General features: G+C 41.0%; 2 protein-coding genes across 11 annotated transcripts; one reads left to right on the forward strand and one right to left on the reverse strand.

Moving 5' to 3' along the window:
* Nucleotides 1-132: 132 nt before the first annotated feature.
* On the forward strand, nucleotides 133-7,275 carry rnf34a (ring finger protein 34a). Of its 2 annotated transcripts, XM_085180588.1 has the most exons (8): nucleotides 133-301; nucleotides 827-1,045; nucleotides 1,784-2,170; nucleotides 2,635-2,697; nucleotides 3,032-3,233; nucleotides 4,687-4,716; nucleotides 4,936-4,977; nucleotides 5,525-7,275. In XM_085180588.1, the coding sequence occupies exons 1-8, from the start codon at nucleotides 296-298 to the stop codon at nucleotides 5,710-5,712; spliced, it is 1,137 nt and encodes a 378-aa protein (XP_085036714.1). In that variant the 5' UTR covers nucleotides 133-295; the 3' UTR covers nucleotides 5,713-7,275. The 2 variants fall into 2 exon arrangements, with proteins under 2 accessions (XP_085036714.1, XP_085036715.1); XM_085180589.1 differs by lacking the exon at nucleotides 4,936-4,977.
* Nucleotides 6,643-21,446, reverse strand: kdm2ba (lysine (K)-specific demethylase 2Ba). Of its 9 annotated transcripts, none has more exons than XM_085180586.1 (10): nucleotides 21,304-21,446; nucleotides 16,572-16,796; nucleotides 16,325-16,468; nucleotides 15,338-15,423; nucleotides 14,692-14,983; nucleotides 12,315-13,129; nucleotides 11,977-12,140; nucleotides 11,727-11,888; nucleotides 11,099-11,317; nucleotides 6,643-9,294 (listed from the first exon to the last, which is right to left on the reverse strand). In XM_085180586.1, the coding sequence occupies exons 1-10, from the start codon at nucleotides 21,355-21,357 to the stop codon at nucleotides 9,113-9,115; spliced, it is 2,343 nt and encodes a 780-aa protein (XP_085036712.1). In that variant the 5' UTR covers nucleotides 21,358-21,446; the 3' UTR covers nucleotides 6,643-9,112. The 9 variants fall into 9 exon arrangements, with proteins under 9 accessions (XP_085036712.1, XP_085036713.1, XP_085036709.1 ...); XM_085180585.1 differs by lacking the exon at nucleotides 21,304-21,446 and adding an exon at nucleotides 10,947-11,020 and having other exon boundaries at nucleotides 9,143-9,294; nucleotides 14,692-14,981; nucleotides 15,336-15,423; nucleotides 16,572-17,428; XM_085180587.1 differs by lacking the exon at nucleotides 21,304-21,446 and having other exon boundaries at nucleotides 14,692-14,973; nucleotides 15,337-15,423; nucleotides 16,572-17,426.
* Nucleotides 21,447-22,083: the final 637 nt, after the last annotated feature.

Below are 22,083 nucleotides of genomic sequence, written 5' to 3' on the forward strand. Positions count from 1 at the left end.
TTCTAAAATTATTATCTTCATTTGTGTTTGTTTTGGAGAGATTTGATTATAAAGTGCCTACATATTTTTGTTAATTTTTTTTGTGGACATTTTCTGCAAGTTAACAGTAGGTGGCACTAATGCGTCGCCTGGCAGTAATTAGACCACAGAAGCAGCAGTACAGCGGCGGTGGACTCGGCAGTTGGTTTCATCACATTACGTTCAGAGAAGATACTTCATCTAAATAAGCAACGCTACACATTGCAATGGTTACACTGACAGTCTCTTTTGTCTTGGTAGACACGCCGGAGTTGCAATGAAGGTATTTTTTTCTTTACATAACCTTTGTTCCAATTATCGGTCTGATTAGATTTTCGCTAGCACCAACCGGCTAGCGCAAGCTTCAGGTCGCTGACGTTTCTGGGCTTGTGCTGGCTAAAGACTTAAAACGGCCGGACAAACAGCCACTCTGGCAGCTGTCACTCAACACTGATTTGACGTTAAGATTATTTAGTTACATTAGGTTTCCAGGTGAATATTGGTCTAGCTGTTGTTCTGCCTTTTTGTGACATTATGTACCTTAAGTGCTTTTACTGTTGACATTTACTTTATCTATTCACATCTTGTGCTTTATGAACAGCTCATACAAACCCCTTCTAGTAGTTTCATGTATTATAATCATGTATAATATGCACATATATGTGGCCTTGTGGTACTTGTGGTAACCGTGTATAAATTATACTGATGGGCCTGTGTGGTTGACATATTGTCAGTAAGAACAAGATGTTCTTCAGGATTCAACGTGAAGACACTAAATACTGAAGTAAAGGTGTTTTGTAAATGTCAGGCAGGGGCCTCTTCCATGTGGGCTTCATGCTGTGGTCTGCTGAATGAAGTCATGGGTACTGGGGCCGTCAGAGGCCAGCAGCCAGGGTTCGGGGCCGGTGCTGGACCCTTCAGATTTGCCCCCAGTGCGGGATATTCCACTTACCCGCCCACCAGCTCAGGGAGTCCCAGTCTTGTATGCAAGGCCTGTGGTCAGGCCTTCTCAGTCTTCAGGAGGAAGGTAGGTGCCTGGGTGTTCTATCTAATACAAACATATTACCTGATCTGATAAGGAGGAAACATATTAAATGAATTATTTAGACAGAAGCACTGTGGGCATGGAGAGTGTGCGTGCTTAGCTCATTTTCTCATGTGCATTTTTAATGGGTGTTCATATTTTTTTTTTTTTTTGAAGAAAAAAGCATGTAATTATAAAGGCATAAACGAATTCAAATAGTTAAAAAGAGGCTAACTGGTTTTCTAGAGTGCTGACATGATGAATATTTATATGTCCTGGGACAAAAAGGCACGAGTTGGGAGGCAGATGGACCAACATGCTAGTGCTCTAATATCTTCATGCTTAGGCTCTCATTCTGTCTGAACCCTCTGCACACCACCATGCCGGTCTAATCCCATATCTTGCATTTATTACTCTTTGATGTTTGTCACATAAAAGAAAGCACCTCCTGTCTCTGTCTGCATGGGAAGAACAGATGTGAGTGATAGAAATGCAATAAAGCTCTGGTGGCATTCACATACTTTCCAGTGATTTATTAAATGGTTTTGGTATTTTTCCTGTTTTGACTGTAATAGCAATATTTATTATAAAATATATGTGCATATAAGGAGGAGAATGAGACGGGTTACATTTTTGCCTGTGCTGTCTTCCTGCGATGAGATACCTGGCAGTAGCACATGGCGGAAGGTGTGCATAAATCACTAATTCCCTCATTTCCATCATCTTGTTTTTCTTCCTCAGCATATTTGCTGTGACTGCAAGAAGAGCTTCTGCTCTCTGTGCTCCGTGCTTCAGGAGAATTTACGCATTTGTGCCACATGTCATTTGCTGAAGGCGACGGCCTTTCAGCGGCCGCGGCTCATGCGTCTCCGAGTAAAGGACCTGCGTCAGTACTTGCTGCTGCGTAACATCCCCACCGACACCTGCAGGGAGAAGGAAGATCTGGTGGACTTGGTTCTCTGTCACCGAGGAATCGAGGAAGAGGAGGACCCCGACGTGACCAGCCTTCAGTCGCGTTCCCTGTACACTCCAACCCCTTCTACCACACAGTCTGCCTCCGAGCTGTCTGCGTTCGCTGCCTCTCAGGAGGAAGCGCTCAGCAGGAGCGATAGCTCTGACACCAACCAGGTCAGAACCAGGTTAAACACATGTATGCAAATAACATACTGTCCAGACCTCTACAGATATTTAAGTATGTAGTAATACTTTTCTGTTGGTGCAACGCATACATTTCTAAGAAATTCACGTGAGTGTTTTCCAGAAAATGAGTCCGTTGGAGTTCACTGCTCATCCTTTCAGCTAAATTTGCACACCAACTAAATAAAAACAAATCAGGATTGTAGAAAGCAATAAAAGAAAGCAAATAAGCTAGAAGAGAGCCCAACCTCAAGCAGCCAGGAGCCACTATAAATACTTGTACCAGGCCTGATTATAGAGCAGTAAGCTTGTCTTTGAATGGAACGTACCAGGCATTGTTGTTTCCAATGTATCAATGGGCTGGCTGAGGTCTGTCTAATCCTAATCCTCTGTTGGCGGCATGCTTCTTGTGTGCAGTGCATACTATGTTTGTTGTTTCTGTTGTTGCCTTTCAGGATATGGGAGACGGTACATCAGTGTCTCTTCTCAACTTGGATCCCAGTGAAGACACTCCTGAGGTCTTTCTATTTATTTTCCATTTAATAAAAGTGAATTCATGCATTATTGCCGATAAAACTGTGGTGCAGTTATTAGAGAGCAGTGTGATGAATGCTTAGATGTTTTTGGGTGACTTGGGTTGAAAATCAATGAAAAGAATTTTTATTCATCTAAGATCCCAGAAACAGTTCTGCTTACTTGGAGATATGAAAACTCAGTTATGCGTTTGTGTTTGCTGACAGTTTAAAAAAAACAAACAAATAAATTATAATGATTAACAAGAAGCAGAATATGATGAAAAAAAAGAGTATTGTGTGCATAATATTTCATTTAGTGGTGTTTCCTGTCCTGTAGGTTAGTCCTCAGACTCGACGTTGGGCCAGAGCATCCCTCTCAGACATCTCCAGTTTACGGGATATTGAGGGCCTGTCTGTCAGGCAGCTGAAAGAGATACTGGCCAGGAATTTTGTCAACTATTCAGGGTGCTGTGAGAAGTGGGAGCTGGTGGAGCGTGTCAGCAGACTTTACAGGGAGACTGAAGAGAACAGGAAATCATGTGGGTATTAACTTTCTTACTGTGTTTAAATCCTGTGGGGGGAGGGGGGCTGTCGGCTCTAAAGCAGTCCTGTTTTTTATTTCCTATAGAAATCATCTATAGTATATAAAATGTTTGTAATAGTTAAAATCTTTTGCACATAAACGTGGTCTTATCTTCATCTAAATAACAATCACAGACAAATGTGACTAAACTAATAACACAAACACTCATTTGTCGCATCTTTATTAAAGACTCTGAATAGATACTCACAGTCCAGGCTGGAAGAGTAGATTAACCTCTGTGCTAATTACTTCTCTAAAAAGTCCAGTGTTCAGGTAATAGAGGATAGAGGTTACCTTTCCAGTTAGTAACCAGTCCTTGCATGTCTTTATTAAGTCTGCTGTTCTCAAGAACAAAAAGCGACTGGTGTGGTGTGAAGCATTAAGCAGCCTGCTCAGTCTCTCAGAAGGCTGAAATCTTTGGTCATGTGTCAATTTTGAGAAAAATCACTGAACAATAGGATACTATTAACGTAAACTACTGCAGATCTTCAGGATATCCTAAAAGTTGTAGGACATTATTGTAGGATATGTTCAGCCAACAAAAGTTTAAGTATAACAGCGGTATGTTTGGAGTGAAGAAAAGTCCTTCACACGTATCTGTGAAGCGCGGTCAGTGCACAGACAGTGTAAAAGGTGGGCGTAGCTACCATGATGTCATCTGTTTGTTTCTGTTGTGTTTTGAAGTCTTGAGATTTCTATTTTCATCCTTGCCATCTTTTTTTAATTTGAAACATAAATAAATACAAACTGATTTGATGAGGGTGGCTAGGCTAACAGTGAAAGTGCTTACTCATTAGCTAACAACTTGTCAATCACAAGCCGGCAGCACAACATCCATAGTTTTTTGGAATGTAGTATAACCAAGATTTACAAAGTAAAGCTAATTTCTTATTCGGTATAATCCAAAATAAGTCACTGAGGCCCTGTCCTACAGACATGTAGAGGACCAGAAGTCTTTTTTACAGCCATAGCTGTGAATAGGAGAAAATCAGAAGTCCTGACCTTAATTTAACTGAGATGATCTAAAGAAGAATCAAGATATTTTAGAATTACTGATGAACTGAAACCATTATGTAGGCGGCTTGAATCTAAATTCCTCCTGAGAGTTGTGCAAGTCTCGGGCAGCTATAGGAAATGTTTAAAAAAGCTGTGGTTGCTTACAAAAACAGACTGTACCATTTAATAAACTGTAGAGTTAACCTTTTCCAGCCTGTACTGTGAGCCAGTAATAAAGATAATAAAGACAGTGGAAGTAGAGCTGTCTTTATAATTAATATCAGACCGCATTTTATCAGAATAAATAGAATAGAAATTCAGCTAACTTCAAAGAGTTTACAAACCTTTTCAATTGTATCATGTTGTGTGGTCGAATGAAGTGTGTCAGTACATTTCATTTATTTCTCTTGCAGTGGAAAATGTGAGCAGCACTGTAACCACAGGTAAGTTTTCACCCAACTTCTGTGTGCAGTGTCCTAGATGTCATTGTTGGAACTACATCCTGTTTTTAACCACTGAAACTAAATATCTCTGCTTCCTCTGACAATATTATTTACTGCGAGTGCTATTGATAACTCACACAGGTAGGGTCATTTGAACAAGTTTTTTGTTTAGACTCCTGTTGATATGTCTCGTGCTTGCTTTACTCCTCCCTCATAAAGTGATGACCTTCCCCCCTCCCATCTGCAATGGTGCCATTGGAGGTAAGGCTTATACCTTGTGGTCACATGTTCCATCTATGAACCCAACTGCATCTGCACCGCACCAATGTTCGTTGTGAACCTGTTCTCATTTTCCATTCGACCCATTTCTTTGAAACATTTCCATACGTGGTTCTTCCTGGGGATATTGATGTTGCATTGAGGATGAAAGTTGAATGTTCATTTATCCCACTTAAGAAAATTGAAGATTGATCCACCATGAAAATCAATCTCCTTCAGTCTCATCGATTCGTGTGTGTGTGTGTGTGTTGAATATGTGAAGTAATTATATTAACTTATATAAACAAATTATATAAACTGGAGTATGTCAGCCCTGTGTGTTCACTCTGAGCTTGCTTCTAGAGATCAAAATTGTGTGGTTGACATAGTAACATCTTGACACTTAGATACCGCAGGGGTTGTTATTTTGCAGGCGATTGTGGGCATGACCTACCTCGATCAGACGAGGGTGCTTTGTGAAGCTTTGAGTATTCCAGTGCTCTCTTACCCTTTACTCATTGTGTGGTTATATCACACTCTTTTCTCGCAGATGGGGAGAACTGTCCACTGACGATTCACGACGACAACCTCTGCAGGATCTGCATGGACGCCACGATCGACTGCGTCCTCCTGGAGTGTGGACACATGGTCACTTGCACCAAGTGCGGCAAGAGGATGAACGAATGCCCGATCTGCAGGCAGTACGTCGTGAGGGCTGTGCACGTCTTCAAATCCTAATGCACCTCTGCAGCACCACTGCACCTGCTTCAGACTGAGACTGTACCTTAACCTCAACAATGCAGCTCGTAACCTTCAAATCCCCAAAAGACTCAGTCTGTGGATGTTTGTATTCCCTGAGGTCTCACTTTATTTGCACAGTGAAATCTAAGAAATGTCTTTCTGAAGAATTTTGACTATTTGCTTTCACCAGTGGGCAGAGCGTAGGAACATACCCTCCAGCGAGTCATTCCTCAAGTTAACATATCTTCCGTATCTGTGTTTATTCTCAAATGTCTTAAATGTATTTCTTACAGTTTTTCAAAGCAAAGAATGTGCGGCACGAGCCGCGTGCAGTCTTGTTAAACAACGCTTCACCCTCAGATCTGCCTGTAAACTGTAGCTGGTTCTCTACTCTGCTGGGCATTCCTGAGAGCACCTCACTTAACAACTGCTGCAAGTGATTACATATCTTCATGAGGGCGAGGGCACACACTGAAGCTCAACATAGGAGAGTGTGAACTAGGTGCCAAATAATGCGTCATGCCCTTATGCTTCTCACCTTTTTTCCCCCCTTCCTTCAGCTGTGAGGGTTAGTGTTGGATTGTTGATTCGTCAGCATGTTTGACCAGAAAGCACTTTTCTTCACAACTGTGTGTTGATCCACTACTCGCAAGCGACCTAATAGTAGCTGAGTTAATGCGTGCTTATCTTTGAGCTGTTTGAGTTCAAAGACGCTGTGATTTTTCAGATGGAGTTGACATATAATTGTTCTGTTCACTTATTTTGTTACATAGCTACTTGTATGCATTACACATTTTAAATGATCACACAACGTCTGTCGTTACAGCAATAGCTAACCTCCGCTGTCACCTCTTGATTTGTCTCTTTAGTGGAGACAAAGTACGAAAACCGGTGCTAACTCATCCCACCACCTTCCCCAGCCACCTCTTTTATTTGTCGTGTATCGTTGAGAATGGAATGAAGTGTCTTAACGAGTTGAATTTTCTCATGTAGGAGTAATGTATTGAACTAACTATTCAAAGATATAGCTATGAGTTTACTGACACCTGTGATATAGGAAGTAAATAGAAGTTAATGACTTGCTGATGTATATTTGCATATATGGATCCATATGAGATATGTATATATCTATTTTTTTTTTAATTTGATTGAAGTGGCCCAGGGATTGGCTTCAGTTTATATTTAGAGGTTTACATTTTTCCTGTCAGGTGATTTAAAATGTGTTTAATCTGCATTAATTTGCTTGAACCAGAGCATGACACTGCTTTATTACACCAGATAGGTCACAACCTACTCCTTAGATTGCCCCTACCCCTGAAACAAATTCTGCTTTTATTTTCCCACAATACCCTGCTCTTTCACAAGCTTTTTGCTCTGTACTGTAACCCACAAAGTCAAAATTGCTGCTATTACAGTAAAGATGTCCGCTACAGTCATGCACAGTAGCGGATCAGGTTGCATTTTTTTCCTTTCACAGAGGGTTTAATTGTGTGCTAGGTTTGGTCTTTGTATTTGGGAATGTTGAACTTTTTATTTTGGTAATTAAAATTTCAATTGAAATCTGCGTGTGTCTGTGAATGAGAGTGTGTGTGTGTGGTGGGAGTGGGGCAGTCGGGCACCACAAGCATATGTCTTTTACTGTCCTGGCTAATGATTACTGAGGAAGTGATCATGTCACAGCCTTTTAAGTTCCAAACACAAAAAAACTGTTCAAGACAAGGCCTGGGTGGCGATGAGAGGTTTGTTTTAGAACACACTTCTTACTTCATTCTCTAAAATTGTATGGCGTTAAATTCGTGAAAAAATATAAACAAAAATCAACCCAATAATTTCTTACAACTTAAACACAAACGAAAGTTAACTTGATCTGATTTCACAACTTCAAAAAGTGGTAAAAAGAAAATGATTTTAAACCCTCCCATTGTACTCCTCTGACATTTGGTAAACAAATGACTTTTTTGCAAGTCATCCATCCATCTGTCATGAGAGGGCTGGATCCTATGCCAGATGTCATAGGGTGAGAGGTGGGGTACACACTGGACAGGTTGCCAGTCTTTCACACGACTAACAGTGAGGCAGGCATTCATTCACACTTAAGGGTCATTTAGAAGCACCAATGAACCTAACTCCACTAACTGCAGGTCTTTGGACTGTGGAAGAAAGCTGGAGAAAGGCCACGAACAGATGGTGGATTCAAACCCAGGACCTTCTTGCTGTGAGGCAACAGTACAAACTACAAGCTTGTGCCAAATGTACAAATTAGGTAAAATCTATTAGCTTCTATTAGCCCTGTGAGAATATGGAAAAAAAGAGAGAAAAGAGCAAAGCCTCGCTTTAATGGTACAAATGAAATTGTTTTAATGCATATTAGCACATCATTTTTGGATTTACAAATATAAACATCACATTCACCTGAGGTGATCAATTACAGCACAACAACCAAAATACAACACCTACTGTAGGGAGTATAGGGTCAAAACTATGCAAATGAGTTATTTGCAAAGGTCAGCGTTAGCAGATTATATAAACCAGAACCAGGTGAAAACATGTGTGGGGGATTACTGTATTATCACAAAGTCAGTTTCACAGTTGCTGGGACAGTCAGCTTCCTGTTACTAACTTTTGGGTGTTGAACTTCACCCGCTGGGAGCTGCAACAGGCTTAAATCACCCTGATAAATTACTTGTACTAATTATTTGACCCAGCTATGTGACACACCTATGTCAATTTACTGAATAAATACAAACTGTAATAAAAAAAATATCAATAAATTAATATTGAAATATTGTTGAAAACCCCATAAAGCAAAAACACTCCACAGTTTAAAGTAGTAATGTAACTGAAGGCATGAGGGTGTAACAGAATATGATTTTTTTTTTTTTTTATCTTCATCAAAAAGACATTCTAAATATTTTTATGATCAGATATATTGTACATGCTATTTTATTTCTCTGATACTGAAGTGATGTTAAATTCAAATGTACATTTTGGCACGCAGACTGTTACAAGAGGGCAAACTGAAGGAGATCATTTTCAGCTCACGGTACAGTCTCTCTGTGATAATAGTTCCTGAGACACTGTAAACTCATGAAATGATGCTGCTATAAAAATACTGTTTTTCAAATATTTAAGGAATAAAAATAACCCAGGAGTCAATTACAAGCAGGTCTTTATAAAAGTACAGTCTCAAAAGAAACACATGCATGCCATCTCTTCTTAACACGTCCAGTGAATGTTTGTCACCTCATGACATTAGACTCCAAGGCTTCCATCCAGTCAACCTCCATCTTTCACTTCAGTTTACTGACAGTGATTCAGAGACTTATCACAGGACCAGTTGTTCCATTAAGTGCAAAGACCATCTTTGACGTCCTTTTATTGTTTGCCCTGTTGGGAACTAGCTTATCTTCTGCAGCAATTTGTCCTCTTTCAGTTTAAACGGTACACTCACAGACATCTCTGCAATGAACCTTTCACAGGCTGCCTTGGTCACCTGCTTGCAGAAGCGAAGGTCTATCTGACAGATGCTTCCGCAGCGCTTGAAGAAATTTAAGGAATGGTCCGTTACTCTGTTACACACTGAAAAATGAGGCAGGGAAAAAGGGTTAGAAGAACAGAAAACTGTCAGTTCTGCTAATTTAAAAATGTATACGTCTCCAGACTAATCACATCTGGCATTCAAAAACTGGGCTTTATTGCTATAAATGTAAACCGGGGACTTTGATAAAGCTGGGACTAAAATGTAAATAAAAGCAGAAAGCAATGATCTGCAGATCTCGCGCATTTCCTTTTTCCAAAACAGTACACAAAAAACTGAGAAAATGTGCAATTTTAAGAAAAATATTACCTCATTTTTAATTTGATGGCAGCAGCGTGTCTCACAAAAACTCAAATATTGGGATGGAGGCAACAAAAGGCCAAAACAGTAAGTGGTACTAAGAAGAAGCAGCTGAGGGAATATTTTTAAACTAATTAGGTTAATTGGCAACAGGCCAGTAATGTCTGGTTATTAAAAGTGCATCTTAAAGAGACACTTAGAGTTCTTTAGAAGTGAAGACAGGCTTTACAAAACACTGCCCTCACAATTCTGGAGAAATCTCCTCACAGCAGACAAGATCAACAATTAATATTGGATGCCTGTTATCTCCTGGCCCTCAGGTGGTACAGGCATGATGCTGTCATTGAGAGCAAAACTGTTATGTGGTCAGAAAAATCAAAATGTCAAATTATTTTTAAAAACCATGGACACCTGATTTTCTGGACTAAAGAGGAGAGGGCTTGTCATACAGCTTACTACCATCTGTGATGGTATGGGGGGCTTTAGTGCCTATGGAACTGGCAGCTTGCACATCTGGAAAGGCACCATCAATGCTGAAAGCTATATACAGCTTTTAGAACAACATATGCTCCCACCACAACAATGCCAAGTACATGTCCTAGTTTTCTGAGACATTTTGTTGCCATCAGATTCAAAACAAGCTAATATTTTTCTTACAATTGTAACATTTTCTCATTTTAAACATTTGAGATGTCATCTATGTTCTGTTATGAATAAAATATGTGTTTACAATATTTGCAAAGCATTGCATTTTGTCTTTTTTTTTTTTTACATTTTACACAATGACAGTAAAGAAGATTGTAATTCTGAGTACTGTTGCTAATTCAAACCAAAAACCACAAGCTAAGTGCACAGTAGCTGAAATGCTAAAAGCAGCATATTAAAGGAAGTAAACTAACCAATGCTAAGTATACTAATTTATTTATTCATCTCAAGTCCAAGTATATAATTTCCTGGAACAATCAAGCACAACCCACAGCATTTAAATAATTTAGTGGTTAATATCGATGCTTTAGCAAAACCCCCTATTTCGCCTCCTTCCTCTGTGGTTAACACAAGAGTTGTTATAGTCTTGTATTTTCCATTACTTTTTAAAACTTCTATATAATTTTAAACACTTATTTTGACTGCAGTTAATTTTACAGAGTTGGTTTACTTGTTTCAGTTTTGTTTTATTAGTTTCAATGTTTGTTTGTTTGTTTTTATTTTGGCACCCAAAAGAGACACCAACACAAACAATCAAACAAAACACAGTACACTTGAGACACTGGAAACAGACACACCCAGTCTCAATAAAAATATCAATCATTGTATCCTCGTCCATTGACACAACCAGCTCGTCTAACAGAGGTGCTTTCTGTGTTATTATATGGAAGTATGAGTTTAGACTGACCATCAGGTTATTTAAAGGACAGGAAGTGTGCCATTTATTTGAATTCAGCCGCCCAGCTGAACTTGTATGCAAGCCTGCTGAAAAAAAACAAACATGAAAAAGCCTGATGCCTGTATATTCCCATGACTCCACGCTCTGATTCAGCATCTCACCTGAGAGGTTGATTTCTGTGAGGGAATCTCTGGTTGTGGTCCCTGCTGCTGTCAGCAGGTTGACTGACTGGTCATTGATATGGTTGCAGTAGCTAAGGTCCAGCCTGGAGAGCAAAGGCATCTGTCGACTTATGAGGCGTAAAGACGTGTCGGTGATGTCCAGCCCCGCTAGCCTCAGTTCCTCCACGTTCCGCAACTTGCAGCGGTTATCCAGCTGGCCTGTTAGTTAGTTGGTCAAATAAAAAGTAAAACAGAACAATTTTAAATTTGATCAACACCTCAAGATTATAAAAATCTCTGACATTCAAGTTCACGCTTGTGTTTCAATTTGAAAACGTAAATCTAAAGCAGCTCCTCCTGGAAAAATCTATTTTGGGGTTTGGAATGAGAGCAATAACCTTTCCAGCTACTGAAAAGCCTCCCACTCCAAGAGTTGCTCTATAAAATAGTTAGCAATGTGTAACTGAGTACCTAAGAGTTTTAACATTAACACTTACACAAGTTAATGTGAAATGATTAGTAACTGTGTTTATGTTGCAGCTTTTAAAACTTAACTTTGAGTGTCATTTATGCATAACAGCATGGCAGGCAGGAGAAAAGGGCAAATGTGACAGTGGTTGTGCTTTACCTGGTCTGTTATCTGTGGGAGGGGAGAGGAGGTCCCTCATCTGTGCATCTTTGAGTCCCTCCACCCACTGCACATCGAGAGTGCGCAGCAGAGGGCAGCTGGAGGTGCAGAGTGCAGACACAGCAGCCCAGGAGCAACCTGACAGCCTTAACACTCGCAGACCTAAAACATATAGTGGCACTTTAAAACACTGATTTGGGGGTGGGGGGGTTCTGTAACCTTAGATCAAAAATCCCTTATAGTTAAGTACCTGGCAGTCTGTTAATAAGCCAGCTTAATTGTTTCTTGGAAATGTTGGTCCAGCTGAGGTCCAGGGAGACTGGCTGTCGGCGGATAATCCCACTTAGCATGAGTGGGGTGATTGAGGTGCAGCGGTTCAGATCTATCTTTGTCCAGAGTCTCTTGTCACAACACCTAGCAGAAATAAAGATTTGTGTTGAATCTCAGGTCTTTGTGTCAAGGCAGAACACTCTAAACCAAACTGTAACTGCTCCTCCACATTTCAGAGGTCTTTGTTTCTCTTTTGCACTAACTGTAAACATCAGAAATATATTTTAAATCACTGTTGAGATAGTGCTGTGCATTTACCATCTGTTCCACGTCTTGCACACTCTCATGCACACACACAGCTCCTGATGTGTGAGATAGCGGAATATCTTCATCCAGAGCTCTCGCTGGATAATGTGTGCTTTTCCATCTTTTAGAGGCAGTCTGTCGGGAGGCGGGCTTATGGGAGGGGGCCGAATAACGTGCCGCTCCATTTGGACACACTTGGGTGGAGAGCGCGGAGGAACCGGCCGGGTTGTCGGAGTGCTCCTGTTGAAGCCCAGCGGAGTGATCTGACTTGGGTAGAAGTGTCGCAGCTCCCAGGAGTTCCCATTCATCTCTTTGGTCTTGAGGTGGGCCCTCTGATCCCCGAGCTCATTGCCATTGCAGAACAGCTTCTTGGGTTCCTCGTTTTCCGTCTCTGGTTCAGCCTTCAGTGGTTGCCGGTTCTCATTGGCCATGCAGTCCTCGGTCTTCTGGATTTCCTGGGTAAGTGCTTTGCTCAGTTCCCGACTCAGCTCTCTGTTAGGTAAACGCCGCTTACGCCGAGCCTTTGGACGCGGGCCTTTTTCCTGGGTCTCGCTCCCGCCCTCACTGCTGGGGCCGGCCTGTGGAGAGCTACAGTGAGACTGGTCACTGTCTCCAACCGGTGTTCTAAGGCTGAGATTCAAAAGGTCGCTCTTGGAGTCCCTGTAATCCCCATCATCTTCAGGGTCTCCAGAGCGCCCTTTCCTCTCTACACCGCTCTGGAAAAGAGTCTCCCTTCCTTCGTCATCCTCTTCTTCAGCATCTTCATCATCTTCTTCTCTCTTGATTTGTTGAAGAAGTTTGGAAAAATAAGGATCATCTGACTTTTCCTGGAGAAACAAAATAAAACAAAAACCACATGTCAGGGCTCTAGACTATCTTTTTGCCACGTTTGCACTGATGCACCTAAAAGTTAGGCGCACCCAAATTTTTCAACCGCATCACTTAACACTGCAGTTTTACATGTGCACTTTTTTGGGGGAATATTGCTGTCCATACAGCCGATATTGATTTAGAAATGATTAACAATCTTGTCAACACAAGGTTCTTTATTTGGAGCACAGTTCTACAAGAAAGATAAGTTACTGAAAAAGTGTTTGTGCTTGCAGTGCTTTGGCACTCTTTGGTAACTTTGTAGACAATGTTAAAATTAATCATCACATCGGCCTCTGGCGACCTGTTTGCTGCTGCCTGCCGCTGAAAGGCAGCAGGGAGAGGGGACACTTGGGCAGTGCATTTATCGCAGCACATAATGTGTTTTCTGGATACACTGTGCTTTTTTGGGTTCAGAGAATGATGGCTCCTTGTCAAAGTTATCAATAGTTCTTTTTACATCTTATTGCCCACAGCGACATCCACTTCTGTCAGGCCTAGGCTACTCACTAGGGCTGGGTATCATCACTGATTTCTATAATCCTTTCGATTCAGATTTACAAGGTCCCGATTGGATTCAATTCAGTTTTGACTCAGACAGTCAGAAATATTAAAATTCTGATTATTTATCAGTACTGATACATGTAAGACTTCATCAGAGGTGTGAGCATCACAGCAGATGCCTTTGTGTTAAAGTAACTGAGGATAAAAAACAGAAAAACATGAAGGAGATTTTCCTGGCCTGGCGTTTTATAGCAGATAACCTTAAAAATATTCTGCAATTTTGCATAATTTTAAAAAGTTTAAATTTCTTCAGTATTGAACAGCAGAAGTTGCTGCCCTCTCTTGTCTGAGGTCATTAAAAAACAATGGCAAAAACAGAGATTTGAGATGGGAAACTATTCTTGAAGTACACAGAGAGAGAAAGCTGTGCATGAAGTGTGATTTTATCGTGGCAGAAGCAATACAGCAAAAGTCAGAGGGAATTAATGACAACATTCATCAAATGTGAATTGTAGTTTGGATCTTCTTTTGTTGCTGGTTCAGTGAATTTTGGTTGGAGAGAGACAAAACCTGCAGCTCAGAATCTAGCATCAGAATCAGTGAGCTGTCGGCTTTCAGCCACAACGGGGTGTCCGTGTACATGCTGTCGGGTAAGAAAGCCAAGAAAGAGAAAACTGATTCTGATGCGTCGGGTCCACGCTCTGTGTTTGTGTCTTTGTGTATCCACCTGCACTTTCAAACGTACACACAAACGACCACAGGAATATCTGCACCACGGCCAATCAGAGAAGTCCCGCCCCTGACTATGTCTGACCACACTGAGACTTTTTTTTTTTTTTTTTTTTTTTTACTCGAACATCTGGTCGCACCAGTGCGAACTAGGATTTTTTTTGAGTCGCACCATTGAAAAATTTGGTCGCATTTGTGACCAATTTGGTCGCACTCTAGAGCCCTGCATGTGCAATTATCCCCCAAAATACTGCTCTATTGACACACTGTACATTATTATACAAACCTTCTTCCTCACACTGAGATCCTCATCCTCATCATCATCAAACAGCTTCCTCTTTTTCCTCAGTTTGTCCTCGGGCCGGGGCCGTGGCAGGTTGCTGGGAGAAAGCACCGGCGGCTGGCGGCTGAGAGACTCCTCGGGTCGGTACCTGGGTGTCTCCTCTTTTTCTGACCTCCTCTTAGTTGCTGAAGAAGCGTCCCCTTCCTCCTTTGTCACAGGCTTCTGTTCCCTCAGCAAAGAGCCAGGGAGGTTGGAGGCATACTTGAACCCCGGGCCCCTTTTTTGCTTCAATGCCAAAGGGACAATAATTGCGAGACAACTTTATACCTTTAGCCTATATTGACAAGAAAAAGACGCTGTTCCTAAAAGTGTTCCTATGGTTTAATAAACAAAATCAATGTGACCGAGAACATAAAAGACACAGCAGTCAGAGGTTTCCTGCTTCACTGCCACATGTGAAAGATGACAAAAGTATAAACAGGAAGTGGCAAGTTGATCAACACACGCTTTAACCGAATATTGAAATAATGAAAGTAACAACAGCACCAAAAACTCTGTAATGCTAATTAATTCTCTTTTGTTTCTGAAACACACTTGATGAACTGAAACTTGACATAAAAACCGTGACACACACATATTTGTACTCACTTTTCCACTCTTTCCAGCATGGTTGCATTTAGGACATTCCCAGCAGTTAGGGAGTTCATCATTCACCACCCCCGAAGCGTCGCACACCTGATAAAAACAACGGCCAAATGAGTCGGATTTCAACTTGAACTGCCAGCTAAACACACTGTGTTCAGTGTGTTTAATGCAAACAAGGCAAGGGAAGTGAAAGTGGCTGTTCTGACGCGTACTTGTTAGGCAGGTCAGCACAGTTTAACCTCAGTCGCTGTTAAACATGCCAACTCTTGCTTCATGGATTACTCAGAAAAGGGAAGTATAAACAGTTAAAGATCTCAACTCGGCCTAAATATACTGTTACAAATCTAAACTGCTGTATGAGGTTCCAAATATATTCTGCAACAAGACAATAAAACAGCTAGAAAAACCTGTAACAACGAGGCACAAAGAGGCAGCCTCTTTTTTCTGTTTTGTTTGTTTGTTTTCTACTCTTTTTAGGAATTTAGCTGATGGCATTAAAAATTCTTAGCTCTTGCATGCAAAACAAACATGCAGACCATGCTTCAAAAACTGGTTTGACCAAACGTATGCAAATAGCAAATTGTGTTTTTGCATAACAGGTTACAAACAGGGTGTGTGCTGTGTGTTGCCCTTTTTGGTCATGATCTAATACAGTTTCTTTTTAATCTGAGAGTTTGTTTTTAAACTCCTGACCTCTTAAGCTTTCTTAAGCGTGTGTTCAGTGAAACCCTCAGCGTGATGGTGTCGTGTCGGAGCCATAAAATCTTGAGATCCACATCACAAACAAAGTTTTTTTAGCGTTATGCAAACATCAACATTTCTACCCAATTATCTCCTCTGACTGCGATTCAACTGCCTGAGTCACTCCTGTCATGTTACAATGATCTGAGATTCCTGGCACATTACTGCAACACTGTGAGTCACCATCACAATGACTGTAATGATGAGGTGGAGTTGTTCAGCTGTTCCCAACGTAGGCGCCCTTCTGTACCTTCAGGCAGTTGGGATGGACGATCTCATTGCAGATGGAGCACTCCATCAACATAAAGTTAAACTTGTCCTCCTCATCCTCCAGTGTGTCCTCCTTCCCAGCTTCTTTGCACACTACACAGACTGCTGTGTGGGGCAACACGGGCTGCATGGGGCGAAAAAAGAAAAAACAAGCAGAAATCAAGTTTATTAAGCAGTGAATGCTTTCTAAAAACAAAGCTGACAGTGTTAAAGCTCTACTGACTCACCGCGATGCACTGTCTCATGATGCAGGACTGCTTCATGCGCCCTGGTCCACCAAACTTCTTCATGTCCTTACAGAAGTGACACTCCCCGCATTCAGACCGCAAGCACGCCTCGCACTTTCTGCAGCGTGTCCTCCTGCGGCGGGCTCCGGAGGAGCTGCGGTTGGACGGCAGCTTAACAGCTGACGACGTCCCCATTTTGGGTTTGGGCCGGTTAGCTGCCCGCTGCTGGAAGGCAAAAAACGTAAGAGACATTAGATGATAACTCAAAATGAACAGACTAACTGTCATTGAGAACATGGACACAGGACCTTTAAGCAAGCTAACAGGTGAACAGATATCAGACCAAACGGCTGAAATAACCGTAATAGACTATGTGCACGTTAGCATATGCTACTTCCAGTGCGGAAACTCCTGTGGGGAGCTTTGCTTCCGGTGTCCTATTCGCGCCCTGTTTACGATCCAAAACAAGTTAAGCAAATGAATGAATCAAGCAGCGATTTACATTTCTATAGATGTCTTGGGCATTTACCCAATATATCTGTAAATGATGTTCATCGACTTGTCGACATTTTTCCCCTGCGCCTCAGAGCAAAAGAGAAAAGGGATTCAAATGTTATATTTCTCAGTATCTGTAAACAGCTGCCCCTCGTTTATCGCGGGTGTTATGTTCTAAAAATAACCAGCGAAAGGTGAAATCAAGTAGCCAATTTTATTTTTTGACGGTGCAAAACGTTTCGTGGACATCGTGGACACACAGTACTGCACTTCAGAGTCACACTGCTAGCGATTGATGCAGCGATTCTGTACTGTACAGGAGAGACGTCACGGAGGAGATCGTCTCAGCGATCAGGACGCAGGACGCAGGACACAATGTGACGTTAAAAAAAAAGCACGCAAACTTGCACTAAAAAAATCTGTGAAACAGCGAGGTGAAAGGTGAACTGCGTTATTAGCGAGGGACCACTGTAATTTTGAAGGTAAGTCAAAACATACCCTTCGTACATACTAATGTATAGAAACCGTTACCAGCAATCATTCATTTTTTGTGTGGCTTTTTTCATGGTGTGTTAACATGCTGTGTAGGTGTGTACTTGACTAGCTGATATCGACATAACGGGGGAAACATCTGGTTTGACTATTCTTCACCTGTAGTTTGAATGCTGAACATTTTCCTGTTTAAATCATAATAACTGCCACTATACAGAGATGTGCTTCTGAATGTGGACGATGTGTCTTCTGATTCTGTAATGCAGTTCTGCTTGTGTTGAGTGATGTAAACAACTGATCGATCTAAACTCTTTAAACGTCAAAACTGATCATTAGATTTTTTATGACACAACAGTGGTGAGTGTTCCCACGTTCTCTTCTTTGTAACTTAACGCGATCTTTCCGTTTTCGAGTTTTGGACATGATTTTGGAGTATATCTTCGCAGTAGTGATTGACCGCAAAGTAAAGCTACCGGAAATGTACAACCCCACATCCGGTCTCAAACCAGGAAGTTAGCATTTTCTCGTGCACAGGGTCTATCAGCACAAGGAATGCCATCAAACTGGCACTGACATCAAACTGTGATGCATGCATTATGTATTTATTTATAGGCTATTCTTGCTGCTGCTTAATTACAAGTCATATGACCCAGCTACTAAAAAATTCCTTAACTAAACAAGGAATTTAGTTTAATTCCACCTTGAACTTGGGATTTTACTATCCTTCAGCAAACAGAACCATGTGGAAACAGTTTATACTTAAGCAGCAATTAATATTAATTTTCATCAATTAATTTCCCTTAATATTTACTAAGTAATTATTTTGTCAACAAAATATCTGAAAATTGTAAATTTTCCCCTCTAAGTTGATTACGATCTCTCAAGATAACCCCAAAATAAGGTATTCAGATTACCATTTCAAGTAAAAGGATTAAGTTCTCAGTGAATATTTGCATGTTTTTGCTTTAAAAAGTACTGGATTCCTATTGAATGGAACATTAACGACACATAAGTGGTGTTTGTAGGCTTTTGATATACAATTATTGTGTTACTGATTAAACAAATGATTTGCTTCTTGGCTACTGGGTTAACTAGTACTGACTCTAAATCAAGTTAACAATTAAAAAACAGAAAAACAAAGCTGTGGTCAGGGTAGTGTCTCTACCTTACAATATGAAGCACCTTGAGGCAATTTCTGTTGCAATTTGGCGCTATATAAACTGAACTGTACCCATAATGTAGGCATGTCAATGAAATTGTGTCCTCACAGTGCATGTTACGCTTAGGGTTAAGGGTGTCACCTTGAGAATTGTGACAAAAGCATACTCCAAATCTTCTTATTTGAGTCACTGGAAGCAGCAACTGCGTGATGCTGTGGACTAAAAATAAAAACAGTAATTTAACGATCAGACTGAAATTTAAGCAACCAATTATCTAACTGAATCCTGAAACCTTAATTCATTTTGTGATTTTCTCACATCTCCTTCTTACTCTCTTCCCTGTTGCCATGGCAGGGCAGTATAAAGCACTATGAAAATAAGACAAATCACACAGGAGGAGAGGTTACCTAGGCAACACATTTGCCTCTCTGATGGCAACTGTTTGAATAAAAAACTGAGAGAGATGGATAAAAATAAGCTCAGAGTGAAGCTATGATTTGTGCTCTGAGCACTTTCCTGATGTCATCTATTCTTATTCTATTACTGAAATCACACACGGCCCACGCACAACGGCTCATTTCAGCTCTTTGACCAATTATTACTCCATTCATTTGTATAAAACACCAAATTACAATAAATTAAGATCATTCAAGCCTCTGCGGTTGTCTTATGTGGAAGATGATACTGAGGCGTTGCAGACAGGTAAAACAAGATGTTCCAGGCAAACGATAACGTCACTCTTGCTTTCTGAATGATATTCACTGGAAGGAGTGGAGAAACCAGCCCTAAATATGTGCTAAAGAAGCTTCACGGCAAATTGCTAATAACAACAGTGACAACATGTTTCTTCTTGTTTAACAGAAACTGCTCTTTGGAGCGTTTTCCCCCAGGAGGATTTTGGAACGCGTTGTTAGATCTATCCCTTTACATAACAGAGTTTCTTCTGTTGTGTTGCTGTCAGCTCAAGAAATTGTTCTTTGCCTGCTGCTGCTGACAGAGCATCTATGCAAAACCAGGCTAAATGATCAAACCAGGCAAAGCTTATTTTCATGGTGCCAAGCTTTCCATTAATCCATCTGACTAATACGGAAATATGAGAAAGAAACACAGAGGAAAGGACAGGTGCTGTTGCTGCAGGTGTGGCTGATACCTCCCCATTTCCCTAACCTTATCTCACATGACTTTGTCTCACATAGCATACCTAAAGTAAGGCCGAGTCTCTGAGCAAATAAAGTCCATGCAAAGTTTAAAACCACAACAAAAAACTGACATGTCCTCCATTCCCTCCATGTCTCCAAATTTTATTTGGCTGCTTTTTTTTTATCCCAGGTGTATCTCCTCCTATGATCACTTAGTAGCCAAATGTGTAAACCACTACGCTACAGATCCACTGTCTCTGCACAGACACCAATTGGCTGCTGAGCCCTGCAAATAAAAACATGGCCCATATTGCTGTGACACAATCTTCTGACTCAGCATCAGCGTGGATGTCAGCGAGTGAAACTCACGTTTGCCTTCATCTGCTGCCCGCGCTCAATTAGCACAAATAACATGTGCTGCTCTCCCTATAATATGTCACAACAGAAGACTTCAAAATATGATCTTTGATGCTGCACTGCTTGTGGGTGTTGTGGATATAAACATTGTGTAAGAGCAGGGGTCTGACGCTTACATCAGCACTTCTCCCATTTCTCTTGAACTGTACATGCCAACTGTGTGCTGGAGAGACTTGTGCAATATCTAATGAGCCCTGTGAGAAAGTATCCATGCTGCTGACCTCAAATGAGCATGCACTCCATGCCACTCATGAGAAGTTCCCCCCCTGTGAGCCACATTAAGGCTTTATGCAGCGTTTAAAATGGAGACATTTCTGTTAAAAATCAAACCCATTTGACCAGTTTGGGGCCACTGGACTACTAAGTAACAGAAGTAGAGGCACTTCATTGTTACCCTCTCCCCACCCCCACCCCCTTTCTCTGTCCCTGCTTCCTCAACGTTTTTGACTAAAGCTTTCTTAAAGGCGCAGAGTTGTGGGACAAGTTTTGGAAGTGAGAGGAAATCAATCACATGAAAAACAGTTTCGATATAGCAGGTTAACCAAAGTGCACGAGAAAATCATAAGTTGGCCAGCATAAAGTCGGATGGCCTTCACCGTTAAGGTAGTGGATGATAACGAGGTTGTGGTCACAGCCGCGGATCTGTAACCTCACTGGATGAGGCTGCTCGCTATTAAGAGGTGGTCAGTACAAAAATGGGTCGGTTGTGGCTAACAAGATAGATGGTGTCTAGGAGGCGAGGACACGGTGTGTTTTTGGACGGTCACGGAACACAAAAAGGAGGAACTCCAGTTCTTTTAAATGTGTACAAATATTTAGCTTTGAGTTTATTCGCTATTACCTGGCTGACCGAAGAATAAGGTTTAAAACACACCTTCTCCTTTCAACCCGACTAACCTACATAGAGAGAGGAAAAGCGGATACAAACATTCACCTGAAGTAACTGACGAAAAGGAAAAAAACGTCAAAACCCTTTTTTTTTAATCGAGAAGCATACAGAGCAAAGTAGAGTTCACTAAATTAAAATACCTGCTCAGATTCTGAATCATATTCCTCATCGTCTCCGCTCAGTGACAAGGCCATGTCTCCTCTCTCTCATCGTTTGAGAAAACTAACATGGCTGAACAAGCTAAGTTCGTCCCCCTCCTTCACACCAAACACACACAGGCAGCTTCTGCAGGATGCGTTCACGAACCATAGGAAATATCAAAACTGACGTAAAAAAAAGGTAAACGGCACAACTATAATCCAAAATGTATTGGAAAGAAACGTAAACGCAGAGGGTTGTACAGAAATTTAACAAATATACAGGTTTCAGGGATGGTTCGTTATTGTATTAACACCCTGTCCATATGACAATAAAATTGGCTTAATGTAATTAACGTGGCATGTTAACGCAACGTCGATTAAACAGGAAGTAAAGATAAGCAGGTAAAACAAGATGTCTCCCTCCCACACTCGTCCGTCTTTGCTTTTGTCATAGCGTTTGTAGGCAGTCTATGGGCTGTATGACTCAGTGGCAGAACAAATTCTTCAAAGGTTTATTTAATACGTTTAACCTTTTAATCCTTATGGGCTTAGCAGTTTACAAATAGCATTAAAGTTCAAAAACACTCAGTGAGTTTATGCAGGCGTTTGTCATCAAATGTTGATAATGTGATAATGTGTTTACTTTTAATAATTGAAACTTAAAAAAAAATTCCCAACTATACAGCCATGAATGTACAGTGTATAAAGTTCATCTAATGTAGCTAGATGTAAACACTCTTAAACTAAAAGTGAAAAACAGCGCTTTGATTTCACAGTCAA

Source organism: Neolamprologus multifasciatus, chromosome 12 (assembly GCF_963576455.1).
Source record: "Neolamprologus multifasciatus chromosome 12, fNeoMul1.2, whole genome shotgun sequence".
NCBI lineage: Eukaryota > Metazoa > Chordata > Actinopteri > Cichliformes > Cichlidae > Neolamprologus > Neolamprologus multifasciatus.

Bases quoted from the DNA above. Each gene is read 5' to 3' on its own strand.
- rnf34a (XM_085180588.1), top strand. The intron at 2,698-3,031 runs GTCTTTCTATTT...CCTGTCCTGTAG, and splicing joins CCAGTGAAGACACTCCTGAG to GTTAGTCCTCAGACTCGACG. The intron at 4,717-4,935 runs GTAAGTTTTCAC...TCCCTCATAAAG, and splicing joins GAGCAGCACTGTAACCACAG to TGATGACCTTCCCCCCTCCC.
- kdm2ba (XM_085180578.1), bottom strand. From the start codon at position 16,868: ATGTTCTCAATGACAGTTAGTCTGTTCATTTTGAGTTATCATCTAATG. The intron at 16,469-16,571 runs GTGAGTCAGTAG...CGCCCCATGCAG, and splicing joins TCATGAGACAGTGCATCGCG to CCCGTGTTGCCCCACACAGC. The intron at 13,130-14,691 runs GTTTGTATAATA...TTGTTTCTCCAG, and splicing joins ATCTCAGTGTGAGGAAGAAG to GAAAAGTCAGATGATCCTTA.